General features: G+C 35.4%; 4 protein-coding genes across 4 annotated transcripts; all 4 read left to right on the top strand.

Annotated features, from left to right (window-relative positions):
* The first annotated feature begins 7,912 nt into the window (after positions 1-7,912).
* On the top strand, positions 7,913-11,306 carry LOC135073730 (GILT-like protein 2). Its single transcript, XM_063968282.1, has 5 exons — positions 7,913-7,993; positions 8,140-8,213; positions 10,379-10,531; positions 10,671-10,844; positions 11,085-11,306. Exons 1-5 carry the CDS (start codon positions 7,933-7,935, stop codon positions 11,304-11,306), a joined length of 684 nt encoding a protein of 227 aa, XP_063824352.1. The 5' UTR covers positions 7,913-7,932.
* Positions 11,307-11,686: 380 nt separating this feature from the next.
* On the top strand, positions 11,687-13,641 carry LOC135071187 (GILT-like protein 2). Its single transcript, XM_063964959.1, has 5 exons — positions 11,687-11,848; positions 11,926-12,005; positions 12,281-12,433; positions 12,830-13,000; positions 13,326-13,641. The coding sequence occupies exons 1-5, from the start codon at positions 11,785-11,787 to the stop codon at positions 13,545-13,547; spliced, it is 690 nt and encodes a 229-aa protein (XP_063821029.1). The 5' UTR covers positions 11,687-11,784; the 3' UTR covers positions 13,548-13,641.
* Positions 13,642-13,785: 144 nt separating this feature from the next.
* Positions 13,786-15,464, top strand: LOC135071204 (gamma-interferon-inducible lysosomal thiol reductase-like). The gene is made up of 4 exons (XM_063964983.1): positions 13,786-14,100; positions 14,379-14,557; positions 14,856-15,038; positions 15,176-15,464. Exons 1-4 carry the CDS (start codon positions 14,010-14,012, stop codon positions 15,404-15,406), a joined length of 684 nt encoding a protein of 227 aa, XP_063821053.1. The 5' UTR covers positions 13,786-14,009; the 3' UTR covers positions 15,407-15,464.
* Positions 15,465-15,541: 77 nt separating this feature from the next.
* LOC135071177 (gamma-interferon-inducible lysosomal thiol reductase-like) lies at positions 15,542-17,840 on the top strand. Its single transcript, XM_063964948.1, has 5 exons — positions 15,542-15,960; positions 16,038-16,087; positions 16,314-16,478; positions 16,944-17,138; positions 17,567-17,840. The coding sequence occupies exons 1-5, from the start codon at positions 15,876-15,878 to the stop codon at positions 17,807-17,809; spliced, it is 738 nt and encodes a 245-aa protein (XP_063821018.1). The 5' UTR covers positions 15,542-15,875; the 3' UTR covers positions 17,810-17,840.
* Positions 17,841-19,131: the final 1,291 nt, after the last annotated feature.

Here is a 19,131-nt window from a genome sequence, read left to right as displayed (position 1 = left end):
TGCAGACTGAAAGGGGTGATGGAAATCTCTACAAGTTCCATCTACATAGTCCGAGCACAAAATAGAAAAGTAGTCCGAATCTGTCTTTCCTATTTAATGTAACTTGGGTACTTTTAAGACTAGTATTCCGTCTTATACCTCTTCATCACTCACCCACCATCAAAGGAGACGGAGGAAAAATGCAGACTCAGTTACAAATTCATATCATCAAGTCGCCCTTAAATACCAAAGTTACTTTGTCTGTCTGTTGAATAGATGAATACAGATATACTTAAGGCGATTAGAGTCCTCAATCCGCGCCAAATGGGCATTTTGTAAAGCCTACTCCTCTTTTACTGTTGGATAGAAATAGTTGAAAAAAATATATGTTATACAACAGTTCAAGGACTACATTTGTGACGTTTGAATTTTCGCTACGTCTCTTTGTTTTGGATTAAAAAAATAAATACGGGACATCGATTTTTTACTTAAATTCCCTACTCCTCCAAAACGGCTATGTTAATTTAAAAGATTTTTGCACGAATAGATTAGGAATTCTTTAATCTTTAAATGACACGTTGCGTTTTTCAATCGAACATTACTTTCATTCATAAATTTTACTTTTGATAAATTCCGAACGTTTTGCTGTTGAGGGGGCCTTCGCGGGGTGCGGGCGGCAGTCGGCTGCTGGCCTTCAGACGGGGAGGTTGTGTCACTCGCTGCAAACTGACATTAGCGATCAAAATGAATTTTTTCTTTGGCTGAGTTGCACCACCTGACGTGACCTAACTTTGACCGTAGCTTTGGCGATAACCGGTGTTTTTTGTATGGAGTTAGACAGACTTTTGACGCTTGTCAAAGTTGAAGTAAGATGGTGCAACCCAGCTTTTGTTCGACAATAGATTTTATGTCAGAATTGTTCATAGAGTACGTGCAGTCAGACGATACAATTGAATTATGACGCGCTCAGACGCTATTTTCTACCTAAATAGAATCTATTAGTGTAAAAAAACTATAATTGACTCCAAAACAACTGCACTAGATAAATTACAAGTAGAAAAATTATTACGTTATTTATTTACTAGGCCTTTGCAATCAGTATCCAAATTAGGAGCTAGTCAGAATCTGTTACTTAATCGATTTACGTGAAGAAAACAATTTATATTTTCAATATGTTTCTTCGCGAAAATACCACAATTAAAAATAACACCTGTAACGCCCCTGGGTCTGCGGGGCGTCTTTCCGTTCTATACATGGCCAGAACGCACCCATAGGAAACTGCTCGTGTATATTTTGTAGTGCCCGTTTGTAAATCTGTGACTCCAAACTATACACGAATTTTGCGTACTGATCGTGTATAGTTTGGAAGAGCTCAGTAAAAAAAGTCATATCCAAACTATACTCGATTAGTTTCTACTACACCACTTACACTTGACTAGAGTGTTTAGTTGATATTGATTTAGTAAAATGTGGAATTATATTTAAAATTACATTTATTCGATATTATTACATAAAATATTATTATTTTACTGAATCTATAATAAATCTAGATTTTTAACACTATTGTAAGTGGTTTTTGAAATTAAATTGATTAGGTAGATTTCAAATTAAATAACAATTATATTATTAGTGTAATAATAAATTCATTTAAAATGAGAGAGAGTGAGAGAGGAAAGTTCAACGTGCATTATTAATACATTATGCGAGACTTTAAATGCTAGGTTTGTATTATCGGCCGTTTGGTGTAGTGGTTCGAAACGGACTACTATTCCGGAGGTAGCGGGTTCGATTCCCGCACAGTACAAACATTTGTGTGCATGAACATATTTATTTGTATTGGACTGGGTGTTTTCTATGTATAGTAAGTATGTATTTACAAAAAAAAAGTATTTAAGTATGTATGTTTAATACTTAGTATTATGTACAAGCTTTGCTTAGTTTGGGACTAGAAGCGCAGTGTAAAATGTCTAAGGATATTTATTTATTATTTATTTTATTTATTAACTTTTATCTCAAGAACAAAATCATTTTGACATATTTCCATACCTACATAATTCTTAATTTAAGAGTTATTCGAGAATTGATGAAAATTAAATATCAGCCCCAAAACAAATATCTTTTCTATGGCAGAATACGTGTCGAAAGATGATTCAATGTTTAAAGTAGACACGCAGATATGAATTAATATGTAATAGAAAGAGAGGTCAATAAGACAAAATGACTAGCATGCAACTACTCGCGTATAAATTGTAATCACGCACTTATTACAATACATACATGATTAGTCCGTATGCGTACTGGCGATGTATATTTTGGAGTAAGATAATTGACCTAAGTCACTACAAAGTATACGCGAGCAGTACGCAGCATATGCGTACTGGTCGTGTATAGTTTGGAGGAGCTTAGTAAAAAAAGTCATCTCCAAACTATACTCGATTAGTTTCACACCCTTGCGTACTGGCTATGTATAGAACGGAAAGACGCGTCTGCGGGTGGGTGTCTATGGGCGACGGTAATCATTTACCAACAGGTGATCCGTTTGTTCGTTTGCCTCCTGTCACATTAAAAAAAATTAAGATAAAGTGGTATTGAATTGTTCTATAGAGCTTATTAAACAATTTGGATACTGATTACAAAATTAGCCATTTTCGGAGTCGGTGGCAGCCTACCTTTTGGTGAGTCGTTTTGGAGTTGGTTTTAATTTTTAGTGAAATTAATCTATTTCATGCCTTTAGTAGACTATAGGTACTCAGTAGACCTTGTTGTTGCCACTGAAGGTGCATAGGTACACAGTACATTGATACCATATTTTTCATGTTTAGTGCAAATAAACTTCCCTAAATTACCAAACCATGAAACGTACCTATATTATTAAAAAGAGCCTTGTTGTCGTCAGGAAGTTGGTCTAATTAATTCAGCTTGCAAGATTCCAGCCGAACAAACATTTATGTAATTACCTACATACATCATAAATTGCAAGCTAAATAAAAGCTTGTAATAAAGTCGGGTTTGTTCAAATTTCGAGAACGACTGAACCGACAAAAGCATTAGAAAATTTACCAAAAATAAAATAAAATTTTATCCCGTACAAAATGTTCATGGATTTTGTTATTTTTATTAAATACCTTTACGCCTGAGTTAAATGACACCGACATTAAGGTTCATCAATTTAAGTTTAAAATAATAGGCAGTAATGTATGAAGAAAGAGCTTCTATTCTGTATCTACCTATGCCCGTGTATTTTTGATCGGTGTCAAATCGGAGTTTTTGGTGCGGGGTACGCGGGTGTTGCTCGCGGCGTGAAGGTCAAACGCCCAAGGTCATTGAGGACTCTAATCGCCTTAAATAGTAGAAGAAATACGCAGTTAAGTAACCAATCCGCAGATCAGCGACTCGAGTTGCCACAGATTTGATATTCAAACTACCTGACAACAATAAGATAATAGGTAGCTGAAAGCTGTTTCAGGAGCCACCGCGCTTGCAAAGCTTTCAAGTTTTCTGAATCTATGAAATAGATTATAATCCTACCTACATAATATTGTAAATTTAAAAGTTTGTGAAAATAGATAATTGTTAGATAGGTACGGTTTCTCGCAAAATAAATAAAATAAATAATAAATAAATATCCTTGGACATTAAATTGGATAAATATTCTGTGGTTGTGCCTTTAAATAAATAAATAAATTTTACACTGCGCCTCTAGTCCCAAACTAAGCAAAGCTTGTATGGATACTAGACAACAGATATAAACATAGTTATATACTTTTTATACTGAATAACATAGGATATTAATTAATACCTAATTTATAATGATACAAGCTTTTGCCCGCGGCTTCACCCGCGTGAAATTTAGTTTGTCACAGATCGTCATAAATTATAGCCTATATGTCATTCTGGGCTATAAACAATAATACTGTAAAGTTTCATCAAAATCCGTTCAGCAGTTTTTGCGTGAAAGAGTAACAAACATCGAGACATCCAGACATCCACACAAACTTTCGCATTTATAATATTATATTAGTAGGATTGAGTGAACCTGAATTTCAAAAGCAACCGTGTCGTCGGTTGATTGCAAGAAGTAATTAACTAGCAGAAACATGATTTCGAGAAATAGCTTAATGAAGTTTGGAGAGACAAAAAGCCATTTAAAAAAAAAATATAATAGGTAGCGAAGCAATGAAAATGCCGATACATAAAAATAAGTCTTAGTAATCATTTTTAGTTACTGGCATTTCAAAATAACGTACACAGTATTTAAAAAAAAACAAAATATGAAGTTAATGTCTTTTGACTGACGGCCAACTATAACAAACCAAGAAGTAATTACTTTTTACTTTATCGGATTACCGTAATACATGTTAAATCAAGTTAAATTACGTTGAAAATAATATAATAAACAATCATAATCATCATTTCAGCCATAGGACGTCCACTGCTGAACATAGGCCTCCCCTAATGCTTTCCACGTTGATCGATTGGTAGCGGCCTGCATACAGCGCTTCCCTGCTACCTTTACGATGTCGTCGGTCCACCTTGTAGGTGGACGTCCCACGCTGCGTTTTCCGGTACGCGGCCTCCATTCCAGAACCTTGCTGCCCCATCGGCCGTCAGTTCTGCGTACTATATGCCCTGTCCATTGCCACTTCAGCTTTCTAATCCGTCGGGCTCAGGTCAGCTCGGGTCAGCGAATTTAGTTCGTTTACGGATTTCCTCATTTCTGATTCGATCTCGCAAAGAAACACCAAGCATAGCCATAGCCCTCTCCATAGCACGCTGTGCAACTTTCAGCTTCTGTATAACGATGGCTCCTACGTATACTGGCGTAAGTGAAAAAAGTAAATTTTACAGGAGAGCCATTTTAGTGGCCAGAACCATATTTTTGGGTCATATCTTCTGACCTACTAAAACGAATTTAATGAAATTTCACATTTAGCCTTAACATGTAATGCTTTTGCTACTGCTGTTATCAATTTTTATATTTTTCTTACATATTTTGAGATTTTACGCATTGCCCTTTTACGTCGGCATATTTCTATAATTTCATGTATATTGTTCAACGTAAAGAGACTTAAATGACAACGTAAATATAATATTTTAAGCGATTACTCTCTTTATTTATGCATGTAATTATTTTAATTGTTATCATGTGCTATATCAATAATAAATCAGTTAGAAAAAGTCGTTTAATGTACCGTTTTACGTTTTAACGCAAATACGCCCATATACTGTGCTCGAGATTTAGTTAGGTCTTTTAACATAATGTGTCATATTTTTAAAAAATATAAATAACTTGAAAAAAATCGAATTGCCTAAGGCGGGAATTGAACCCACGATGCCTTAGGCAGTTCGATTTTTTCAAGTTATTTATAATTTTCAAATTAGTTTGAGATGCGACTCTTAACGCTAAAAATTAAATAACTATATAATGTGTCATAATTTATAAATAAAACAATTTGCTAAATATTTTCATGGCTTTATTTAAGATTTGGATTATAAAAAATATATGTTTATGTAAGCAACTACTCGTATAGATTGACGAATCGTATGATTGGGCTTTATACGTGGCGTAGTTTTGCACATACGCCTATTTGCCTAAAATTTTATTTTGTATCTAATGGAAAAAAATTTTTTTTTTCTTACTGATGTTATAGATTAGAGCAAAGTGAAATCATTGCTTAAATAATTGGAAAAAGGCGTAAGCGGCAGTTTCGCCCTTATACGTAGGAGCCATCGATAAGGCCTATAGTGAGAGGCCACGTTTCAGAGCCATAAGTTATCACTGGTAACACACATTGGTTGTAGACTTTCGTCTTCAGGCACTGCGGTATTTTGGACGAAAAGATGTTACGTAGTTTCCCGAACGCTGCCCAGCCGAGTTGGATTCTCAAAATTGGACCTACCTAGCTGGATCGTTTGTCCGAGGTAGACATACTTGTCAACAATCTCGAGAGTTGAGCTCCCAACTGAAACTGGGTAGGGCGCAACATGGACATTCGACATAAGCTTCGTTTTGTCCATGTTCATCCTCAGGCCTACCTGTTGGGAAACTCGATTAAGGTCTTCGAGCATTGTGCCAAGATCTTCCAACGATTCTGCTATGACCACAATATCGTCGGCAAACCGAAGGTGAGTGATGTACTCGCCATTAATGTTTATGCCGTATCCTTTCCATTCCAGGAGTTTGAAAGCGTCTTCCAATGCAGCGGTGAACAGTTTCGGAGATATAACATCTCCCTGCCTAACACCTCGCTGCAGTGGAATCGCCTTCGTGCTCTGCTCCTGTACTCGGACCGACATGGTGGCGTTTTTGTACAAGCACTTCAGCTCCTCGATATACCGATAGTCAATACGGCACCGCTGGAGAGATTGTAACACTGCCCAAGTCTCAATCGAATCGAAGGCCTTCTCATAGTCCACGGATGCCAAGCATAGTGGCAAATTATACTCCTTAGTCTTCTGTATAACCTGTCGCAGCGTATGGATGTGGTCTATGGTACTATAACCTTTTCGGAATCCGGCTTGTTCGGGAGGCTGGAAGTCATCGAACCTACGCGCGAGACGGTTCGTGATGAGTCTCGAAAACAGTTTGTAGACATAACTCAGATTTTATCACTATTTAGTTCCAAAGTTTTTTACACAAAAAGTCATTAAAAATCTTTATTAAGTTCTGGCAGTTAGTCAAAACAAAGTGTGTATCGACTATGTTACGACACAAAATCATTAATGGACAATAATTATTTTAATGCTATAAAAATTGACGAAACTGGATTTATCAAGTTTTACAAAAATAAATCTTCCAAAGTACGGCAGATATCCATTGAGCGATTTTTGCATAATATAGTATAAGTCGCGGCCAATATCGCCATGCTAGTATGGACACTTAATGACTTTTTGTAGTTAATGACTTCTTGCAATCAGCCGACGGTGTATTCTGTGACTATAGTATAAATTACACTTAACACGTTTTGTATAAAAACACATTAAAATATGTAACTAAATTCTACGTGATTCAAATATCTGTCATTTGTTTCAACAAATAGTTTGTGTAAATGTCACAGTTCTTTAAACTCTGATTTTTAATTCGACGGAATTTTGACATTTCAGAAGTGTTGTCAACACTGAAACATTCCCACTAAGAATGGAGAGCATTTTCATGAATTAAAAAATAATCCTTTCTTGAATTTAAGGTCTCACTTGAAAAACTAAGGCTTAAAAATGTACCGATCATTTCAAAATGGTTAATTGAATTTTTATTATCATACTTTTGAAGTTACAAAAAAAATTGGGAAATTATTTTTCTATTACTGGTCTCCCTGGCCAATAATCCATGGGTTACAAACCTTTTTTATGAAAATCCTTTTGTTAATAAAATCTTAGCTTCATAAAATAATCAACTTAACAAGATGCCAATTTTATAATCCAAGTTGATTATGATGACGATAATGATGATTGATGATCAATACATATTTTCGTTTAAGATAATATGTTGTTTTACTACGATAAAAACACGTTTTTTTCTATTTAATCTCTAAAATGTACATAATAATTAGTGTTCATTGAATTCACAAAACAAAAAATAGTTCATTCTTGTAAATTGTACTTGATGAAATTTCATTTCATATTATTTATTAATAATTCAAAGCAAAAAAGGCTTATTACATCTGAATTGTCAAAAAATGACAGCTGTCAGAATTCCGTCGAATTAAAAATCGGACTATAGGTATGCAAAGCTTCATTATCATTGAATTTAGAACATACCAATAAATACTTATGCTTTAATAATTACGAGTTAGGAATACCAACTACTTACGAATTTTATGTTTTGTCCTCATGACTCCACGTTCTTTACAAAGTAACATACCTGATTAGTATATAAAGTGTAATTCAGTAGTTCTACTGTCAGTATCAAAGTAAAACGTTACTTGAACAATATTTAAGACGTTACACAAAATAATGTTTTTTAATTTTATTACATTTGCCACTATTCTGGCTTTTATAAATTGTCGAGAAATCGGTACGTAATTAAAACTTCTTAATTTATTTATTTATTATATATTTTAAAACTTCTTAAACCTTCATTTACAAACAATGAGTCATCTCGTAAGTTACCAACACTACATATCTAAAATTGACTAGTCTAAGTTTCCCTCTGTTTTATAGATACTCTTTCAAAATGGGGCAGTCTTAACAAACTTATTAAAATTAGCGGAGTTGACGTGCTGATGTCCAACGAGGTAGATATTATAAATTAATATAATTATTATTGTATCCTGGCCTTTATAATGAAAACTAGGCCAGTAGAATTAGATTTTAAATCGGAAATAATTCCTACAAAAGATTTTATTGCTTTAATGGCTTCATTGGTTGCCTATTAAGACTCTCCTAGGTTTTCGGCTTCGACGGAGTTGTGCTTAAGTGGTGGGGGCCCCCGAAAGGGGCGCTTTTTAGGTTTTCCGGTTATACTGCGTAAATAAGACCAAATTAATATGTTTTGGACAAAACTCGTGCAAATGTTTGGCAAAGTAGAAAATATCCCACCAAAAACATTCTGTAAAAAATTAGCCAAGTCTCGATGGAGCTGCCTGTTTATCTCTAAAAAGTAATGAAATCTAGACAAAGTCGTGCCAAGTCTATGGTTCCTTACTGCGATTTCTTTATTATTATATTTAATGTTGTGTGACTTGGCCGTTGAAGGGTACCAAACCAGATGCTCCATGACACCATTGTACCAATTTGTCGCCAAAATCGCTACCCATTGACGATGGAAAATAAATTGCACTTGGAAAACGTTGATTCAATAACCAGTCAATTGTAGGCTTAATAAAGCTGCGTATTTCAATAATACTTATGTATGATTATCTTAATAAAGATTGTTCAACGGCCAAGTCACACAACATTAAATATAATAATAAAGAAATCGCAGTAAGGAACCATAGACTTGGCACGACTTTGTCTAGATTTCATTACTTTTTAGAGATAAACAGGCAGCTCCATCGAGACTTGGCTAATTTTTTACAGAATGTTTTTGGTGGGATTTCACTTCTTTTTGTAGAAAGTGGCATAATTATTTAACGTCGGCGTCTTTTCTTTTAATATCATCGACATTTTTTTTACGATATTAAACACAAATAAACTCAACGACCTTTAAAATAGACAACGAATCAGAAATTGTTTTAATAACAAGTGCCACGCCATCTAGCGATGAGCGGTACAGGCGAACACCACGGTGCCGGTGTGGCGCTAGTAGTATTGATTATGAATGTGGTGTTACTCCAGATCTTCGATTTTCCTAGTTTTTATAGTTTTCCCTTTATGTAGTCATTAAACCCTAACTCTGTACCAAATTTCAGCTCTCTGAGTTAATGGGAAGTACTAGTTCTATTTTGATGATCATCAGTGAGTGAGTGAGTGAGTGTCGTAAATGCGAAACTTTGCTTTCGCTTAACTTCGGAACTAAATGACCTACAAACTTGAAATTTTGGATTTTAAGTATGTGATTATAGCTTACTAGATGACAAAAATTTCTACGTTCTGGTCTTATCCAGAGGTTCTCAAATAGAGGCCTGAAAATGCGGCGAAATGGTTCCAGTAAAGATGGTACGGCAGTGTTTGCTTCGCGCTCGACTTGGCGGGGGCACTGCCGTGCCCCCAGATGTGTATAATTAATGACCCTCTCCACGTCCAATAGCTGACGACGGGTGACGACCCGTAGGCCGTAGCCGTCGCCTTAACCAGCGTAGGTATCCATGTCAAGGCTCACGAGTTGGATTCGCTTATCCTTGTTCGTCCCAGCCGTTCCTTAACTGCGGTTGCTGCACCTCTTCCTGACAAAGTACGACCGATGCAGGGGTTGCTCTTATCAAACACATTTTCGATGCTTGGCAGGAGAAAAAAGATGCTATTGGTGTATTTTGTGACTTATCGAAGGCGTTTGACTGTGTTGATCATCAAACTCTGTTATTTAAGCTAGAACATTATGGCGTATCAGGCAAGGCCTTAAGCCTATTACACTCTTACCTCTCAGACAGATTACAAAAAGTAAATATTCACGGAACTAACTCTTCGGGCGCCCCCCTAAAAATGGGAGTGCCCCAAGGCTCAATACTGGGACCATTGCTCTTTCTGATTTATATGAATGAATTTGGTCTTATTTAATGCAGGATTAAATGCCCTTCAACCATCAGGAAGACCACTTTTCGATAATAAGTATTTTACGCTGTATAACCTGAAAACCGAAAAAGCGCCCCTTTCGGGGGCCACCACCACCTAAGCACAACTCCGTCGAAGTCGAAAACCTAGGAGAGTCTTTATGGGCAACTAATGAAGCCATTAAAGCACTAAAATATAGAGTTTTTATACATTATTTTGTATGTAGCTTGCTTTATTTGTTTGAATCTAGCTCACAGTGCAAGTTGATACACCAATTATACAATTGTACTACGAAGCTCACTGTCCCGGATGTATAGAGTTCGACACGACACAGTTGAAAGAAGTTGTTGAAGTGTTGCACCAGTATGTGGACGTCCACACTTATCCTTACGGAAATGCTAGGGTAAGTTTTCAAACAAAATAATAATATTATACTTACGTATAGTAGAGCAGGCTTTAACCCGAAATAAAACAAAAATACTAATCTTCCCTCATATAATATTTGTACAGATTGACAATAGGTTTGAATTATGTATTTTCAGACAGTTATACATGAAGATGGCACTGTAGAAGTGACCTGCCAGCACGGACCAGCTGAGTGCTACGGGAATATGCTTCACGCATGCGCGTTAGACATCATAGCTAACGGCACTGAAGCTTTGCTTTTCAACGCTTGCATGATGGACCAAGACAGCAATGACAATAGTGCAGATAAGGTAAACTTTGAACAAGCAATCTTTGGTACTATTTTCAGCATCATTAATGACAGTTAAAACACATAATCAGGCTGCACTACCGCCTTCAGAATTCTCTGACCAAGAGATTTCGCTGTACCTGACAAAACAATTATTATCAGCGCAAACTTTTTCACCAGAAATAAACGGATTTTACTTGAGCAGAGTCCATGGATATTTAATAATTATTATTATTTATTCATGTTTACAATTTTATTTCAGTGTGGCGAAAAGATGAACATCAATGCAAGCCCAATAAAGGACTGTGCGAAGAGCCAGAAAGGCACCGATCTCCTTGTTCACTATGGTGAAGAGAGTGAGAAGGCAGGTTTCCAATACGTCCCCTACGTCCTTCTGAATGGGGAAGAGTGGAGAGGGGAAAGCTTATTGAATGATGTGTGTGCAACATTCAAAAATCCGCCTGAACCTTGTACACAATTCTGAAGTTAACGATTAAATAATATGTTTAGAAATATTTTTAAACTGTCATTTTTTTCAATAATGTCCTTGGGATTTGTACATGTGTAATAAATAAATTCATTTTACCAATATAAATGTGAATGATTAAGGTTAATTAAATATTAATTTCACTTGAATCGGAGTATAATCACAATTATACGTAGCTAAGTAAATAGGTAGTCTATACTTATCACGCAGTTAGACCAGCAGACAACATGACATTGATATTTCTCCAATGCAAAATTATTTTGTAGTAATTTCCTTATCTAAATTACGCACACAACTTCATATAAAATACATAATATAAAATAATATGACCATTTCTGAAATTAATCTAACATGTCGAATCACGTTAATTTACTATGAAGTAGGTACCATGTGAATATATTCCAGTGTTATTGCCAGTGTATTATCACACACATACGAGAAAGCACGTTCATTTAGTGGAGATAACAATATTATAATGTTCCTACGCCAGTTTATATTGTTTGCTACTGTTTTAGTTATTACGAATTCTCAGGATATTGGTACGTATTAAATTTTAAATTTAATGACATTCAGTGAACTTAATTCGAACCTGAAAAGATTGCTTTTCCTATTACAGAAATTCTCTCCAATGCATTAGATAGTGTGAATACGCCGATAAAAGTCATCGAGGCTGATTTCATTTTTATTAAAGAAAAGGTAAACAAATGGTACCTATAACTGGTATAACTAACTATCGCCTGAACATTTGCGCGTATCAAAAATATTATTTTAGTTTTAATTTAGTTCTTTGAGTAATGATATGTTATTTGGTTTATTTCTTATCTAAAACTCTAATTAAGCACTTATCAGCGGAACTGTGGGTTAAAGTTACTTTTGTTTCCGACGCATCTATCAAATCCCTACCCGACTAATACATACATATTAAAATCACTGTTATTATGAGTTCTCATCAGCCGTGTATTTGAATTCAGATTACAGTGCAAGTAAACGTACCAACATTGAAATTGTACTACGAAAGCTTATGTCCCGGCTGCATTGAGTTCGATTCGACACAGTTCAAAAATGTAGTTGAATTGTTGCATCAGTATGTGGACATTCACACATATCCTTATGGGAATGCTAGGGTAAGTTGAATAACTCAGATTTTACATAAATGTAATAATGAGGGTTTTCGCGAATGAAAGATCCGCTAGATGGCGGGACGTGGATGTGGGGTCTGACTGCTGCGTGATTGGTGGAATTTGACATATCTGTCAATGTCATGTCAAAAATAACTAATCATGCAGCATTTGGACCTCGCGTCTACGTATTGCCATCTGGCGGATTTTTCATTCGCGAAAACCCTCATTGTGCTAAGTTGTTGTTTGACGACAGCCTGCGTCTTGTCGGTGTCTCTACCTACACCAACAAGACACAAGCCTACGACACGATTCCGTGTAGAAATCGTTTGAAAATAAAGTTGCGGGCTAGACTAAACTTTCGCTGTTGTAGACTTTAAAAGATTTTTTTTCTGTTTTCAGACAGTGAAACATGGCAACAATACTGTAGTAATTTGCCAGCATGGGCCAGAAGAGTGCTATGGGAACAAGCTACACGCATGCGCGCTAGACATCATAGCTAACGGCACCGAGGCGCTGCTCTTTAACGTCTGCATGATGGCCCAGCGCAGTAATGATACTAGCGCAGACAATGTAAGGCAATTCATTATTTATATTATTGAAAGTATGGATAAATAGATGAGTTAAGTCATTGATTTTTTAAATTGATAGATAAGAAGGTACCTATAATGGTCTTCAATCGGCTAAACATATTTTCTTGGTCATAAAACACCCTCAAATTGCTACTCAAACTAATTGAAGTTTAATTATATATTTTCAATGCACTAGCTGCAGTTTTAACATAACTTTGTAAATAAAATGACAGCCAATCTTTGATACCTAATAATACATATATTATTCGTTACAAAATAAGTAGTTAGTAGTTACTTCCTCATAACGATCGAAATCTTGTTTACAGTGTGGAGAACGCATGAACATCAAAGTGGACTCAATCAAGGAATGTGCTAAGAGCCAAAAAGGCACCGATCTTCTGGTGCATTACGGGGAAGAGAGCAAGAAAGTCGGTTTCGGATACGTCCCTTATGTCCTTCTCAATGGCGTCGAGTGGCAAGGAAATAACCTCTTGAGTGACTTGTGTGCGACTTTCAAAAACCCGCCAGAACCTTGCAGATCAAAGTAGAATTTAAGATAGAGCTGTTTATATGAAATAACGTCAAGCGAACAAATTATATCATTTGTATAATGAATATTATGACCAATCTATAAGTTAAAAATCGTTTGATTAATACATAATTATACTTGTGACCTCAAAAATGAGCTTTATGATGAACACTATCCACATTTTTATTTTATAACATATTTCTGCAGTGGTGTTGGTATGAAAGTATCTAGAGAAGTTTGTCTTGTAACAACCAACAACAGAGCTGTTATTTACATATTTATAGAGATGATAAAATTCTTGTGAGATAAATGGTAAATTAATTACGGATAATGCTTTGTTAAAGCTATTAGCGCTCTTTTATCATTATCAGTGGTCAGAATGCAAAAGGGACACTGACAATTTACAAATAGCAGACAGACAGTCTCCGACCGCATAGCCGTTAGTATTTTTGCTGTAGCGTTTGTTACTTGCATATAAATTATGAAAGGTTTGACAGTAAATATTATTGTTGTGTTGTGCAGTGCCGCCTCAGAAAGAACTTTAGCAATGAATATTAACTCGCAGTCCATTCGTAAGTATTAAAGAAACTTCATAACCATGAGTCTACGAGTATTACATTTAGGGTGGATTCGACCAAACAAGAAAAATATATAATCTCACCACAAATCGTCAGTTATTCGACATTTTGACATAATATTTCCCATACTGAAACTGTCAATGTGCCAGTTATACCAGGAGTTATTCTCGGATAAAAGTTTGGTCGAATCGGGCCTTAATTTTCTAGCTATATTCCAAGATCAATACAAAATACTTAATGCATTAATGATGTGTATGTCAATATTCTAACAGGAAATCAAGAAATAGTAGAATTAGTACTTCTACCTGAATATGATAAAGTGCAAGTCGTACTACTATATGAGACATTATGTCCGGCTTGCAGGCAATTTGATACGAGTGACTTTAAGTTACTGATCCAGGAACTGGACCTATATGTAGATATTCACACTTACCCATATGGAAATGCACACGTAAGTAATTTTCGAGTACTTTTGGGTACAAGGTGGACAGATGACCTCACAGAGGTTGCAGATAGGTGCTGAATGCAGGACACTGCCAAACTGCAATCTGAAAACCATTGGAGGAAGCCTATGTTCAGCAGTGGATATCCTGTGTGGCTGAAATGATGATCATGTTGAAGATCGCAAATACGAATTTCATCTTACTTTAGAATCGGAAAAGCGAGCTTTCATGGAAAATCTTTACACAAAAATATATTTTTGCTGCTTACAATCAAGGATATTTGAAACGTCCTTTTCTTGTCCACAGGAAAAAGTAATAAATAACGAAACCGTGACAGTTTGCCAACATGGTCCAACGGAATGCTATGGGAACATGCTCCATGGGTGTGCGCTGAACCTCCTAAGCAATACCACTAAGGCGCAACTCTTCAACAGCTGCACAATGGAATCGCAGTACGCAGACGCGTCTTTTGATGATGCTGCTTACCAAGTAAGTAGTAACTTCTTATTAGTATTTAAAATACAGTAATTACATCAAATACTTCGCAGCACTAGGCGTTGCCGGTCTAATAAGGGAGGCTGTAGGACGTAGGAATTTAGAGCTAATATTTTTTTTATTTTTTTTAGTGTGGAAGTAAAATGTACATCGCAGCAGATAAAATAATGGAGTGCGCTAAGAGCGATCAGGCCAAACTGATTCTATCAGCATACGGGAAGAAATCCAGAAAGTACACATATGATTATGTACCCTTCGTTGTTATTAATGGGAAGGAATGGACAAACCACGATCAGGATTTGATAAAAGTTGTATGCGCAGAATTCAAAAATCCTCCTCCTATTTGTCAACAATATCTATAGATAATTACTTATATATTATTATAGTAATTACTTATTAAAATAAATCTTCTACTTTAAATCTCTTATCTTTATCTCTAAAACAACCTAAGTACATAGAGTCTACAATCGATTGCCACTTTCTTATAAAATATTGGACTCTGCGTCTATTATACATAAGTACATAGTATATTTTACACCAGACACAACTTCAATCACGAGTGCCATTTACTGATAAATAAGGACGTTGTAAATAGCTGTCTTTATAAATTGACACCGTTAATCTAACTAAATAGATAATTCTTAACACTAATTTGCCAATTCCCTTATTTGTTTTGAGGCCATATTTAAAATATCCGTTAAACTATCCAAATTATCATTTCCTTAAGAGCTTTATCTAGCTAACGGTCAATAGGCTAGAGACTTCCATCGTTAAATTAGTGATAGTCGAGTCTTCAGCTTGGATAAAAGTGTTAAAAGTGATAATAGCGCAATGAATCTTTTAAATATTATACCGATTATTTTATTTAGCGTTATGTGTGAAACTTTGGAAGTAAACAACAAGTCACAGCACTACGGTAAACATTAATATAAAAATAATGAGCTAATAAAACATAACCTAGTTACTAAACGTTTACTTACATGTTATTTCTAGGTAATAACAGCAGAGACAAGTTGGAATTCAATGAAAACAATACAAATAAGGTCGGTATTCACATATTTTTTTACATGCATTTCTGTAAAAGTGATTTCAAGTTTAGTTATTCTACTTCGAATATTTGTAGAATCCTGTAGTTTTAAAACTTGCTGTTAAGAAAATATAGTACAAAAGATCACATAAAGATTTAACTGCACAATTTCTTAGAACATAACGTCAAATAACACCTGAATTTCTACGAGTATAAGTGTTCATAAATATTATTTTATACAGGTTTCGGCAACAGAGGATTATCCGAAAAATAAAGTACAAATAAAAGTGTACTACGAATCCCTTTGTCCAGGCAGTATCGACTTTTTCAAGAATCAACTCCGCCCCGCAGTAGAGGCGCTGGCACCATTCTTGGACATACATTTGGTGCCTTACGGAAATGCCAAGGTATGTAATGTTAAATTTTTTTTCTGATTTTATTGTATAGTAAGAGCAAAGCTGCAATATTCTGGAAGACGAAGATTGACTGATGAATATGGGTCGTAATCATAAACAACTTAAAAATGTTTATGGGATCCAGGAGAACTCAATATAAAAGACACATAATTATAATAATGGTTTCTACATTATTAATCGCACCCACCAACTGAATGATATAAATATAATTAAAAGTTAACAATCGCTACACACTTACATTTTATAGCTGTAAACGCACAGAAAACATAGCAGTAGTAGTAGTAACTATTAATGAAAAGACCACATATTAATGTTTTTTTTATTAACTATTATTTAAAAATCATATTTTAGCGATATTAGTGCCTACTGAAAATAGCATGTAGGTTAGGTTAGGTTGCATCAAAAATCATCAATTTTTCTTTTTTCATTTCATATTTTATTTTCATTGTTTTCCAGACGCGTGAAGTGTCTGGACATTTTTATTTTAAGTGCCAGCACGGGCCAGAGGAGTGCTTCGTCAACAGACTTCACGCGTGTGCTGTGGATGTCCTGAGGAATGAGTCTCAGGCCGTGATTTTCAACGCCTGCCTCATGCAATACAGCAAGTTTAGGAGGCTCCCAAAGTTTGATTACCGCATAGTGGTTAGCTGGGTAAGTTTGACAGGATGAAGAATACAAGTTTTATCATATTCCATTAATGTAAACCATCTCATTAATTGAAAATGACAGATTTTATTTATTTTAAAATCTTTTCATTTTCAACTGCAAAAGAAAGTCCTAGGCTAACCAATATAAATAATCCTACTAATATTAGTAAATGCGAAAGTTTGGATGTCTGGATGTCTTTACTCTTTCACGCAAAAACTACTGAACGGATTTTGATGAAACTTTACAGTAGGTATTATTGTTTATAACCCAGAATAACATATAGGCTATAATTAGCTAGTAATACATAATAATCAATAAAAATTTCCTGTGACAGACACTTTTAAGTTTTCATTTGTCCAACATTTTGAAGTTCGCGCATACCATTTTAGGACGAGCTTTTACTATTCAAAATTATGTTTCATTGATTTCAGTGCAATTACACACTACAGTTACGAACCCAGGGGATTTGGGAATGCGTTAACGGAGACCGAAGTTCTGCTCTGCTCAAGGCTTACGGAGTAGAAACACGAGCCCTCAGGATTTCGTACGTCCCGTACGTCGTATTAGGGAGTTCAACAGATGGCCCAGACGATGCTGGTGGTGATCTTATGTCCACGATATGTCATAAGTTAAACCCAGCACCTCCGCCTTGTGAAAAATGGATAGGAGCTTAATTTTAGTAAAACATATTAACATTAAAATAAACAGTTTTATTACTTCAATAGATATTTTACCCAAACCACAAAAGGCTAGTTCTTATCAAAATGATAATATCCCATTTATAAAGTGATTTTATTGTTTATGTGAAAAATGTAACAACATCATTATTTTAAAATAGTAGGTAATTGCCTTATATCATTTCTATTATTTAACTGTTGGAAAATGAAAACACAAAAGCAGAGGAACGCCTGCGTCCAAACCAAAGGCAATATCCGGGCTAGGAAGCTTTCTTTACAGGGCAGAAACTAAATCACAACACATCGTGAGGCAAGCCACGACCGATTTACAGCTTGAAAATTGCGTTTAAAAATGTGCTACAAAACATTTTACTGGATTTGCCTTAAATTTCACTAAAAAAGAGTTGAACGCGAATACATTTTGAAACATTACACACCTACAAGTGGAAACGTGTAAGTGGTGTAAGCTTACTGCTAATAAAAGTTTGCCATTTCAACATCACGTTGTCATTGTCACTTCTCAAAACGAGTAACAAAAGCGCAACGGAATCAGAAAACCATCTGATATAATTCTAAAATGCTGGAATAGTCCCAAATCTCAGAACAATAGTTTCAGCATTCACCGCTTCCATTGTCCCGGGATTTCGAAGTACGCGCCCCCGGGGCCATAACATATACGAGGGCACACGTGGACAATTCCCACACAGTCAGGGCTCACGCCAACTGTTATTATTCCCGACTCGCAACTAAATACAAAGTTGCAAACAAAGGTTTTTCTTCCCTAAATTGGGATGAAATTGGTTAAATATAACAATTTATATTGATGCATAGCAAATATCGTTTAAATGTGAGGCAGATTTTATTGGAATACAAAGTAAGAAGATTAAAATAATATTGATTTATTTGTAGATAAATATTGTCCCCAACATACAAAATAAAATAAATAGTGATTAACTGCTGCTTTACGGTACGGTATCCTTATTCCTCAACTCACCATGGAAATTACATTGTGCTCGTATTATAACACAAAAACCTATTTGAAAAACTATACATTCAGGGACAGTTATACCCAACAGTGGGAACACTGGGTAAACGACAACAAACAGCGTCAAGCCGACTTCCGACTTCGTAATTACGCGACATTAACAATGGGGAATTTAATTTGCATAAGCAATAGGCCTGACAATACATTGTGCCTATATGGCCAACGGAGAATGTTAATATGGCTACTATTACCACATAATAAGTACTAGTTTACTGAAGACTAAAGGTTAAGGAGCTTCTGTAAAATTACTTCTTTGGAGACTCAAATGGATCGT

Source organism: Ostrinia nubilalis, chromosome 1 (genome assembly GCF_963855985.1).
Source record: "Ostrinia nubilalis chromosome 1, ilOstNubi1.1, whole genome shotgun sequence".
Lineage (NCBI taxonomy): Eukaryota > Metazoa > Arthropoda > Insecta > Lepidoptera > Crambidae > Ostrinia > Ostrinia nubilalis.
The sequence above is the reverse complement of the archived record's forward strand: the minus strand, read 5'-3'. Positions and strand labels throughout refer to the sequence as shown.

Excerpts from the sequence above, each read along its gene's own strand:
- LOC135071177 (XM_063964948.1), top strand. The coding sequence starts at position 15,876 with ATGAATCTTTTAAATATTATACCGATTATTTTATTTAGCGTTATGTGT. Across the intron at positions 16,088-16,313 it reads ATGAAAACAATACAAATAAG|GTTTCGGCAACAGAGGATTA; the intron begins GTCGGTATTCAC and ends TATTTTATACAG. Across the intron at positions 16,479-16,943 it reads TGCCTTACGGAAATGCCAAG|ACGCGTGAAGTGTCTGGACA; the intron begins GTATGTAATGTT and ends ATTGTTTTCCAG.
- LOC135073730 (XM_063968282.1), top strand. The coding sequence starts at position 7,933 with ATGTTTTTTAATTTTATTACATTTGCCACTATTCTGGCTTTTATAAAT. Across the intron at positions 7,994-8,139 it reads TATAAATTGTCGAGAAATCG|ATACTCTTTCAAAATGGGGC; the intron begins GTACGTAATTAA and ends TCTGTTTTATAG. Across the intron at positions 8,214-10,378 it reads ACGTGCTGATGTCCAACGAG|CTCACAGTGCAAGTTGATAC; the intron begins GTAGATATTATA and ends GTTTGAATCTAG.
- LOC135071187 (XM_063964959.1), top strand. The coding sequence starts at position 11,785 with ATGTTCCTACGCCAGTTTATATTGTTTGCTACTGTTTTAGTTATTACG. Across the intron at positions 11,849-11,925 it reads TACGAATTCTCAGGATATTG|AAATTCTCTCCAATGCATTA; the intron begins GTACGTATTAAA and ends TTCCTATTACAG. Across the intron at positions 12,006-12,280 it reads TCATTTTTATTAAAGAAAAG|ATTACAGTGCAAGTAAACGT; the intron begins GTAAACAAATGG and ends ATTTGAATTCAG.
- LOC135071204 (XM_063964983.1), top strand. The coding sequence starts at position 14,010 with ATGAAAGGTTTGACAGTAAATATTATTGTTGTGTTGTGCAGTGCCGCC. Across the intron at positions 14,558-14,855 it reads ACCCATATGGAAATGCACAC|GAAAAAGTAATAAATAACGA; the intron begins GTAAGTAATTTT and ends TCTTGTCCACAG. Across the intron at positions 15,039-15,175 it reads TTGATGATGCTGCTTACCAA|TGTGGAAGTAAAATGTACAT; the intron begins GTAAGTAGTAAC and ends TATTTTTTTTAG.